Consider the following 11,915-nt stretch of genomic DNA (forward strand, 5'->3'; position numbering starts at 1 on the left):
TCTAATTGAAGAAGTCTATACGGATCCGCCACCTGGAGTTAACATTGAACAAGGTCAAACTTTTAAAAGCCTTATATGGTCTTAAGCAAGCCCTCAAGGCTTGGTATGATCGATTTAGTGATATCATGAACAAATTGGGTTTTCGTTCATGTTATACTGACATTGCTCTCTTTGTGAAAAATGTAGGTACGAATATTGTTATCTTGTTGCTTTATGTTGATGATATGATTATCACAGGAAATTATCAACATAGTATTTTAATGTTAAAAATATGCTAAAAGATAGTTTTGACATGTCTGATTTAGGTTTTCTTTGGTATTTTTTTGGCATTGAGGTTGCATATTCTCTCCGAGGATATATACCGTCACAAATGAAACTTGTTGCAGATATATGTGCTAAGTCTGGTATTTCAGATGATAAAAAGGTGGAGACTCCTGAAGTAATCAATGCAAAATTACGGTTGGAGGATGGGGTTCTTCTACGAGATCCCACACTGTACAGACAACTCATTGGATCTCTCACATATCTTACTATCACCAGACCTGACATCGCTCAAGTTGTTCACTCTGCTAGCCAGTTTCAGCATGCCCCTACAACTGTGCATATGAGTGTTGTATTCTGGATCATCCGATACATCAAAAACACTATAACTAAAGGGTTATTTTTATCATCCTCTTCTTCATTAGATTTACTTGCTTATACTGATGCATATTGGGGAGGTAATCTTAATGATAGAATCTCAACTACTGGCTTTTGTGTCTTTTTAAGAAATTCTTTAATTGCTTGGAGATGCAAGAAGCAACAGAAAGTCTTCCTATCCTCTACTGAAGTTGAGTACCGAGCTATAGCAACTACTACAATGGAACTTGTGTGGCTTTGAAGTCTTCTCAAAGATATGGGAGTAGATATTACTGACGCCTCAAAACTATGCTGCGATAATAAAAGTGTCATTTATATTGTCAGCAATCACACCTTCCATGAATGAACCAAACATATTGAAATAGACTGTCACTATGTTCGAGATGAGTATCGACGTGGAACAGTTGCATTGTCATATGTTACATCAGAATATCAGCTTGCAGACTTTTGCACTAAAGCACTTCCTGTGTCTCGCTTCATGTTTCTCCTTGGCAAACTTTCCATTGTCACCCCCATAAAGTTTGAGGGGGGTGTTAAATTATATCTATAAGACTATAATACCCGATAGGGGGTATTATAGTCTTTTCACATTGTTTATTAAACAATGTTTTTCTTTCTTTTTATTTTTATTTTCCTTTTTCTTTTTTATTTCTTTTATTTTTTGTTTTTGGATTCACGCCAAAAAGGGGGCCCACAATAGAGTCGTTGGGGGCTCCCAACGACTCTTTGGGAGCCCCCCTTTTGGCTCCTTTTTCAGTCCTCTCATTTTGTATAAATAGGGGTGAGACCCCGTTGTATTCCTTAAGCATTTTATGCTCACTCTTCCAATAAAAGAGTCTTTTTATTTTAGTTGTGCTTTTTATAAAGCTTGTGTTTGTGTTGTCCCATAGTGGACTTGTATATTGTTCCCTTTTGATATTCCTCCATTGTTGGTGATTGTGAATGCATTTTTGCATTCTTTATATTCCCGCATACTTCATTACAAGTTGTTCATGGTCCAAAACCAGTACAACATGAGGGAGGGTGAAAAGACGTCATTCACTAGGTCTGGATCTCAGGATCCAAACCCAATTTGTTTAATTTAAACACATGCTCATTAATGGCATGTTGTAATTCTAACATATCATGTAATGGGTATTTTCTTACCCTAATTTTGTATCTGTATATACTTAATGAGAAGCAGCTGCAGACCCTGAATTGGGTATTCTCACACAGCCATCAGAGTGTCTCTCTCCTCTCTAACCATTTTCTCACAATAAGGGCCCATAACATTGCATTTTTATAAGTTAGCAGGTTCCCTCCTTACATGCAGCTCTACCTACAGAGTGTAGCAAGGGCCCCAGCAACCTGGACATGACAACATTTATCATGTACTTAGGTGGGAATACTGAATCCTAGGGAACCACCACAAGGGCCACCAAGTCAGGGATGACAAAATTGCCCAGAAGAACCTAAGAAATGGCACATAAAAATTAAAACTTAGGACAGATGTAGGCTAACCTATTCAATAGAGCTGAAAAGCCAAAACCACCCAGTTGGTCAACCCATAGATACAATTACCAATCAGGCCACTTGTGCTTTGCTATGGGACACGGATCCATGAACACATAATACAAGCAAAATGAGCACAGTGTAGGTTCTTCAGGACTGATGCATCTCTCCCATCTTTAAAGTCACTATACCACAGAGAATTCAACACTTAATTCAGGTGGTGGGAAGTTTCAATACTTTCATAAAAATGAGGGGCATCCACTTTTTGCAATGATCGAAGTAATCAGAGTGATAAAGAAATAAGTATAGCCACCCTCATTAAGGAGAAGGAAGATCATGTTTTAATGAAATACCACTGATTAACGAATAAAGGTGATGGACTTCAAGCTTCTAAGGATTGGCATAGGGTCCATCCATAATAACTAATTGTGATGGGACAGAACAAGTTACAAGAAGCTTCTATGACCTACATACTTCCGTTGCAGATAATACATATCTAGTTTATATTTTGATAAAAAATTTGGGTTTTACGAAGTTTTAACCTATGCCTCAGAAACAGTGATAGAATGAAAATGAAAATGGTATTGAAAATGATAAAAAAAGTTGGTTTTTACAAAGTTTTTATGAGTTAACCTGCTTTGGCAGGGAACTTCGTCACAAAAAAAAAAGAAGAAAATGACAAGCATACCGATTTCCAGAGTGGAAGCCAGCACAGAGCCTCTAAGGGAGGTAGCAACAAAGTTAGATTGGTGCATGTAACAATGGTCATGGACCTACCAGCATAGAGGCTTAAGGATCTGAAAATACTGGAATCACAACTGAGACTATAGGGGTTGGCATAATGACACATCAAGGTCACAAAGAGCAAACCAGTGGGTCGCCCTGGATGGAATGAGCTCAAAAATGACATGATGATGAAATTCTGGCTCTAGCAAAAGAAAGTCCAAAGATGAAGCTTAGTGCAAAATATAGTCTCTGATATATCAATCTTTCAATAAAATCAGCAAAAGTTTTTCCCATTAGTTAAAAGCAAGTGGTTTTCTCAAGAAAATATCAGGAAAAGGTTGAACCTATGCTTTTAAAGACAGATGAAGTGAAAACCGCAAGTACGATAATAGATCTATAGTTTCTTAAGGTGATTTGGTTTTGTTTTTCCCTTTTTCAAAAAATAACTTTAAGAGATTCGGCTTCCAACCATTTTATCCTCATATATAAAACCAAGAACCATTTTTTTCTCATATACAAAAAAATCATCTGGTTGCCCAATGTAACTATAAGGGGATATCCCGACAAACATTATTCAGCAAGACAAGGAAAAACGTAACCTCGTGTAAAAGTAAAGATTTGTTAGAAGTTGTAAAATAACAAATGAACACCTTTCTTATGGAAAATTAAAAGGAAAAAATGTAAAAGTTGGAGGTTGGGACACGTCTTAACCATGAAAAGAGATGTCCCCTATGATGAAAGTTTAAGAAATAGTTGGAAAGTAGTACAATTAGTGATTTGGAGGCAAAAGGATCAGTGGGTGGCCACTATGAGTAGTGGGACAAGGCATAAGGAGAAGCTACTTCAAGAAGACAGCTTACTAACCCCTAACGAGGAGATGCTAGTTATTTCATGCCCATATCTGTTCTGCTATGGCTTTGATGCAGATAATTGAGTAAGTAGATTTAGCAACCAAGACGTTTATTATGAGACATGTACATCATTTAATGTGATGAATGTTTTTTAGTTTCAGGCTACAGCTGGTGCCATTATAGCATAGGACATGTGCATAAGATGCCCTCTTACCCTATGTCACACAAACACTTCACTTCGCATGCGTATCCCGTACCAACACGACATGACACTCGGACACTTTACAGACACAATATGGCACTTCATCAACATAGTCAAACCAGTTTCATGCACAGTCAACATTTGTGTCATTAACTTTATCTATTTTCTTGTATGATCATATTTACTTTTTTCATTTTCACTTGAGTTATTTTTCTTTTAAAATTTGTCATCAATTATGTTACATTTCAATTTCAACTTAGTTTCATTATTTGATGTTCCTAATTGTAGTGATTTTAAATTGTTGTTTTATACAAACACTCACACATAAATACATCTAAGTGTGTAGGGCCGTGTCCCCATTGTTAAGATATTGTACTTGGTATTGATATATATATATATATATAATGGATATATACATTATATATACTCATTTATAATTGTAATAGGTAATACCCTCTAAGGGTATTTTGGTCTTTTCACTCTTGTAATAGGATCGGCCCATTAGGGACAGAACTGGTTTTTTGTATTTTTATTTATTTTCTTTATTTTTTATGTTTTGTCCTTTGTTATATTGTCAAGGGCACTATTGTCCTTGACTATATAAACGTTGGGAGCTCTTCACTCCCTTGGTGTGTATAAATATGGGACTATGGGTCCCTTGTAGTTTATGTTTTTTGTATGCATAACACATGCAATAATATTATTTTTTTTTAAGTGTTGGTTTGGCCCTTTGGTGTTTGAACCAAGGTTGCTGGACTAAGAAGCGGAAGTGAAAAACGATACGGGAAGCGAAAGTGAGAAGCGATGCATTTTAAAATGTATAGGAAGCAAGATGCAAGAAATTAAAAAGAAAAAACAATATAAGAATTGAATGAGAATCAAAATAAAATGCAAATAAAAACTAAAATAAAAGTGACCTCTTAAAGGTCATGGTTTTTTAGTGTAATAATAAATTTTAAAAAAAAAAATCTAAAAAGATAATTGTCAATTTAGAGAAAGCATATGAAAGTGAGTGTGAAGTGTGAGAAGAAACACATAAAAAACATGAAAAGTAGAGTGAGAAAACATATAAGAGGAATAGATGAAAAATGTGGAAAGCGTAGGAGAAGCGTGAGAGAACAGAGTTTCTCATAAAGTTTCAAAAGCGAGGAGTATTGTGCTTCCTAAGCGAGTTTCCAAGAAGCAGACTTCTCACCTATCTAAGAAGCTTCTAGTAACTCTGATTTGAACCTATATTGGGTTATCTTCTTGCCTATGTGCATAAACCCTATTGGGTTGTGGTTTATGAGATTGTTCTCATTTCATTACACCCGTGTCCAAACTTTTGAAAATTATTGTATTGTACTAAGCGTATCTGCATCGTGTCCCCTACCCGCATCCGTATCCATGTGACAGCTGTTACCATGTGTCGATGGATGAATCTTTTATGCAATATAACAAAAGCAAAATAATACCGTAACAAGTATAGAGAGTCTTCAAAGACTACATGGTGCATGACTAAGAAAGATGCGTGGGCAGACAAGATGAAGAAGCTTAATAACTTTTTGAATCTCATGTTCCAAGAAGGTAATGTTTTTGAAGTCAATTGATATGTCACATAGGCTAGAAACAGTAGACGTTTTGGCTAAGACATTTTTAGGTGGTAGAGAAAGTTAAAAATTTTAACATAGTCAAAATTATTATTGATAATGCACAAATTTCAAAGCAGCTAATAAATGATTCAAGACCAATAATAAATGTTTTGTGTAGTGACCAGGCACAACACAAGTTTTGATAGAAGTGCAGCATATGTTTGAAAATGGCAGCGCCAATTGCAAAAGTTTTAATTGAAGTTCATAGTGTTGAGAAGCTAACTATACCCCATTTATATGACCACGTGAATAAGGCAAAAAAGAAGATGATGGATTATTTTTCAAGGCAAGAAGCGCTATTGTGAACCAATATGACAAGAGATAGACTGGTCAGCTTCATCAAGGCATTCATGATGCAGCCTATTATTTCAACTCCATATTAGAATATTTCTTGTTTCCATGGAACCGAACATTTTAAAGATCTAAATCTATATATAGAAGTGCAAAGGGTTCTTCCTATTCACTTGTGTGTGTGTCCATATATATATATATATATATATATATATATATATATATATATATATATATATATATCAAAGCCAAGAAGATTTGGATGGAAAAGGGTAACCCGATTGTGTGAATCAATACAAATAGGATTTCTTTATTTATACTTTGCATTAGAATTAAGGTTCATTAAGTGAAATAAAATAACATTACATTCAGTTGTTTATTTTTTATGTATTAAGATCACGTACTTTTCATATCAATGGCAGGAATGGTTTGGTGTTGGGCCATTACTTTTTTAGACAATGGTGGGTTAGGTTTGGAAGGATGATCTCGCATTAATTTCATTTTCTGCTGTATTTTGAACTTGACATGTACGGCAGGAAGATGCAAGCAAAATTAAAGCTTATTTATGTACATATACAATAAGAAAAAATAATATAATCAATTGATTATTGATGTACTTATACTTGAATGACCTTGTATTTGTTTTATGAGACTTACACAGAGGTTAGATCTTATATTCATGAACTTTTATTTATAGTTATTTATGTTTTAAATAATTAATATGAAACTAGATTCTAGAAATATCTAATAGCCATGTCAGATTGGTGCGGATGCAAACTGTGCAACACAGCAATTTCAAAAAACTTGCATGTGGAAGTGTGGATATATATATATAAGGTGGTCATATACCATGATATCATATGGTGGTACACACTCTTGTTTGTATGGATCTAGCCGCCAAATGGTACATCCAACCGTACAGATGTGTTTAGCATACTTTATTTACTATGTTAGAAGGTTTTAGCATGTTTATGGCATCATAAGTTCCTATTTTTGGAACAATGAAAATCAACGGCTCACAATTCATGAAATAATGATGGTTTAAATATAACATCCTAAGTCACAGGGACTCGGCAAAACAGGTGTTGCACCCGCGTCGACGCGATGCTATGCAGGTGCGCGTGCAGCACCAGGTGCGGTCAACACGACCCTGGGTGCGATCAACGCACCCAAGGTCATTTTCATCCACTTTTCGGCGTTAAAAAAAATATTCCACGATGAAAAGGAGGATTAGGGCAAAAAAAAAATTGCCCTAATCTCTCCTTCCCTCTCCCGCTCAACTCGAGCTCTCTCCTACCGACGCCACCTCCTAGGCTTCTCCTCTCCTTTCGCAGGTACGTACCCTTTCTCACTCTCTTCTTGTGTCGGCAGGAGAGGGGCCGAGCCCCCCCTGCGCCCTCTTGTTGGGTCGACAGGGGAGGGGTCGAGCCCCCCTTCCCTTCTCGCTCCAAATTTAGACCCAAAGCTATCAAGACATAGAAATACGTGTATGACAAGACTTTTTCCAAAAGCATATCTTCTACATCAAGTCACACAAGAATTTGAAAAAATTTTATCTTCGAGATTATATGGACTGGCATTATTCGCGAGAGAATAGAATAATATAGATCCTATCACATGGTGGTCAACATTTGGATCAGAAACACCTCTTCTTCAATGTCTTGCATTAAGATTGCTATCGCAGCCTGCTAGTTCATCTTGTTGTGAAAGAAATTGGAGCACATATTCTCAAATCCACAACATGAAGAGAAACAAACTCACCAGCAAGCGTGCAGAGGATTAAGTATATGTTTATTCAAATCTTCGATTACTTTCGCGAACCAATGATGAATACAGGTACTAATTTGCTCTCTTAGTTATTTGATTATTTCTTAGTTTTTCATTTAAATATACTTGTATTGTATTTAACATTTTCAAATTGGGTTTGTAACACAGACAAGGAACATCCAAATTTTGGGATGTAAACCCAGAAGAGTGTGACTTTGAGGGAGAGCATGATTTCAACATAACAAACATGGATTTAGCTGAGCTCAGTATTCCTTCTAATGATGCATTTGATGATGAAGAAGAAAATTATTAAGATCAATTACTTCATCAGGATATACTTTGGTATGTAATTTAGTTCTTTTCTGCTTTACTTATTTGATTGATATTTAGGTTGAAATATGTAATTGCTTTACTTATTTGATTGATATTTAGGTTGATATATTGCATGAATGATGATTGATGAATGATATTATGACAATGTTAACTGTTAAATGTTAACTGTTAAAACTTTTAAAATTATATATATTAACATTTTTGCCCCTGTTGCACCCCCGCACCCTAAGTTTTTGAAAGTGTCGCACCCCCGCACCCGCACCCATGTGACATAGATAACATCATATTTCGTTCAACTTTAACACACAAAAATAGCAAATAGAACATGTTAAACATTATCCAAAGGTTAGATTTTGCATTTGGAGCTTAGATTTATGTAAATCAAGTGTGTACCACTATAAGTTATGGTGATACTGTACAACCATAGAAGCACCCAACATATATATATATATATATATATATATATATGTGTGTGTGTGTGTGTGTGTGTGTGTGTGAAATATCGTCTTTTATCCAAGAGAAGTCATTTGGTGTATGCTCTTCGTAGATAATATAATACTTATAGTCAAGATAAAGACTATGTGCAAAAGCAACTAGAACTTAGGAGAAGCACACTATAGAAAAATAGTTTAAGAATTAGTAGAACAAAAACTGAATATATGGAGTGCAAATTAGCACAAAAGCTAATGAGATATACTTGTTCAACAATGTCATAAGTTTCAGTATTTAGGGCCTATATTACAACATAATGGCGGATTTGACAAAGATATCACTAATAGGATTAGTGTCGGTTGGTTTAAGTACATACATGCTAGTAGTGTGTTATATCATAAAAGAGTACCTCTACAAGTTTGCTCTAAGACCAGAACTATTATAAGAAGTCAAAGTTCATGTTGCAGAGATGCATATATCAAGATGGATGTCTGGGGTTACGAGAAAAAAATAAAATTAGAAATGAATATATCAGAATGTGCCTATAAGTCAGACCAATAAAAGATAAAATAAGCGAATATCGCTTAAGATGATTTAGGCATGTTACACGAAGACATATCACGACTCCTGTGAGAAAGGTTGACATGATACAAATAGAAGGAACTAGGAAAAGAGGAAGACCATTGAAGACTTGGAAAGAAGCAACCATAGGTGACATGAAGGATCGTAAAGTGACTGAGGTTATAGCTCTAGGTAGACAAGAATGGAAAAATAGGACTCGCAAAGCCGATCCCAAGTAGTTGAGATAAGGCCCAATGATGATGATGATGAGAATACTATATATATATATCATGTTTCCCGTTTCACATGAACTTTAGAAAGTCTCATTTCCTGATTTTTTGTTTCCTTTCCTGGCAACCATGCTACGATTCTCTCTCTCTCTCTCTCTCTCTCTCTCTCTCTCTCTCTCTCTCTCTCTCTCTATATATATATATATATATATATATATATATATATATATATATATATATATATTAAACCTAGACATCTTTAAACCTCAACTATGTTCGTCCTTCACCAAATGTGAGAAATCTCCCACTAAATAGTGGTGAAGACAATGTTTTGTTGTTGATCAACACATATTTTGATGTATTCTTATTTATCCAATCCCTAATTTCAGAATTTTGATGTAACCAGTCTCAAGGACAACCCGCAACCTCTATTGCCCCATTTTTGGTCGTATGACTTGATGGGAACTGAAGAATTTTTTTTCATCATTTGTCATCTTTCATATAATTCTTGTTATCATATTCCCCTCGTTTGTTCTTTCTATATCACACATCTTTGTTCTGGAAATAATTGAACTGGAGAGATGGTTCTTTTTTTGCCCATTCAATTGATGTCTTGCCTTCACCTATTTTACTTGTCGACAAGAATAACAATTAAGAAAGGAAAGAAGCATGTAAAGATGCATTTTACACTCTTTCTTGATCATGTAATTTCTTTGCTCTTTTTCATTTTCTTCATTTCTTCCTACCAACTTAGAGGATTAAGATTTGATGTATTTTTTGTTCTAATCAAAGGAATTAAGATCTGAGTGGAAGTCATGGAATTCTGGCAGGTCAAAACCCAACCTCAATCAGGTTGGAGCTTTTTCTTGTCCAAATCATAGACGTGAAGACCCTGTGAACACCAGAGATTCTCTTTATATCATTGATCCAGTGCGCTATGGTGGTGTATTCTTTGTGGATGTTGGTGATTTTTCTGTATCAAAGTTGGTAAGCAAATAGTAGGAAAAGAGAGAGAGAGAGAGAGATTTCAAATGATAACCAAACAGGGAAAATTTTAAAATCTGGATATTCTTTCCAGATTTTCAAGTTCATCCAAACACTATGTTTTTCAAGAACATTAAAAAACTGAAGCCTTAAAAATTTGAAAAGCAGAAAACTAGAAAATTAAAATTCTGGATTTGCCCTTGATATACTTGATTACCAAACCTAATACTTGATGTGGAATTTCATTTATATTTAGTTATTCACGGTTTCATATATGGTGTGGACCAATTCTTAAATTATATTTGTTAATTATGATTGTTCTATCGTTATTATCATGCATTATTAGCTAGTTGTTACATATCACTACCATATGCATTGGAATATTACTGTTCATTATATAGGTTTGTTCGATGCAGTTATTTTATCACTTATATTTAATTTTCATTTTTTCAAATTTTCAAACTTTTATTTTTTAACTTTGTTAATTCCTTTTTTTTGTGCAAATCTTCATCATCTTCGTCGTAGTTTCCTACCAACTTATCGTGTCAAAGATGAGAACAACATCAACAGAGAGCAATAACATAACAATGCACAGTATGCATCCTGAATCATTTTCCCCATCAACAACGTAATGCATGAATAGATGGATCGATACCCCCGAACCACACCGCGATGCATGGAACACTAGCTGAATATCCAATTAACAATTTAACACAAATTAAACAGACGAAGAGTCTAAAAAATACCACTCAGTTTCTGCAGAAATAGAAATTAAGAGAAAACCAGAATGAAGTTTACAGCATAATTAAACCCTCAAACGAACTACAGTGCAAAGAGTGACTATTTTCTCCGATATTCAATCTACCCATCCTCTCGAACGATGAGTACCAATATGGATCAAACGAAAGGAGCAGAAAACCCCCCAAATCTTTCAATCCCTATATATTTCTTCGCAAATTTCAAAGATCAAAGCATTCTATAATCCTTAAATCCCAAGCCAATCTAAACCCATTAACACATACAGAGAGAGAGGGGGGATGGGGTTTACCAATTCCGGCGATCAAGCAAGAGGCGGCAACGATGGGCTCCTGAACAACGAATATCTTCAGCCTCTCCATCACACCCATCTTCTCTCTTCCCTTCCCTTCCCTTCACGAAACCACTGAATCAACCAACCCTCTCCTCCGCAGCATAACATTCCCATCCCTTTCTCTCTCTTTAAAGCAGAGACCCGTGTCGTTTGCTGAACCAAACGATTCTCCGAAACATAATGACTCGGATATCTTGAGATCCGGTTCGATCTCGTTGAGCGTTGACCACGTTGGCCTGATCATGCACTGACCGATGACCGAACCAGACAAAGGACGCCTAACGGGGCCGTGCTCGTTGAAAGTTGGCCTGGTTTTAATAAGCTCAACCAAACCATACCCGACTTGTTTTGGACCCACCTATGCATCGCAGGAGGAGGTGGGTTTTGCATTAGCCTTGCAAGACTCGACCAGCTAGATAGAGTCAAACTCTAGATTCTAGACAGTCGGTCTGATGTTTCATTTAGGGTTTGGGGGTAAGGCTGTCAATTGGTCCGGTTTGTATCGGGTACCCGTTCAGGTCCTAATCCCAACACATGATCTGAGTACCTAAAAAATTAGAAAATAAAAAATGCTGGCCCAATATTTGGGGTGACCCAAACCTAAATAGGTTAATATGTGAGTCGAGTTTGGGTTGTGATTTTTGTCAAATATCCGACCTAATTCAGTTTGGCTAGTATTTTTAGTAA

At 35.7% G+C, this 11,915-nt stretch overlaps 1 protein-coding gene across 1 annotated transcript in view; it reads right to left on the reverse strand.

Moving 5' to 3' along the window:
• Positions 1 to 11,355, reverse strand: part of LOC149814746 (fiber) — a 29,272-nt gene extending 17,917 nt beyond the window's left edge. Inside the window, exon 1 of the mRNA XM_089988571.1 lies at positions 11,187 to 11,355. Within this exon, the coding sequence (XP_089844697.1) occupies positions 11,187 to 11,265 (79 nt within the window). The 5' untranslated portion in view covers positions 11,266 to 11,355. The remainder of the gene's footprint in view (positions 1 to 11,186) is intronic.
• Between the last annotated feature and the right edge of the window lie 560 nt (positions 11,356 to 11,915).

This window comes from Nuphar pumila, chromosome 15 (assembly GCF_984573655.1).
Source record: "Nuphar pumila chromosome 15, dmNupPumi1.hap1.1, whole genome shotgun sequence".
NCBI lineage: Eukaryota > Viridiplantae > Streptophyta > Magnoliopsida > Nymphaeales > Nymphaeaceae > Nuphar > Nuphar pumila.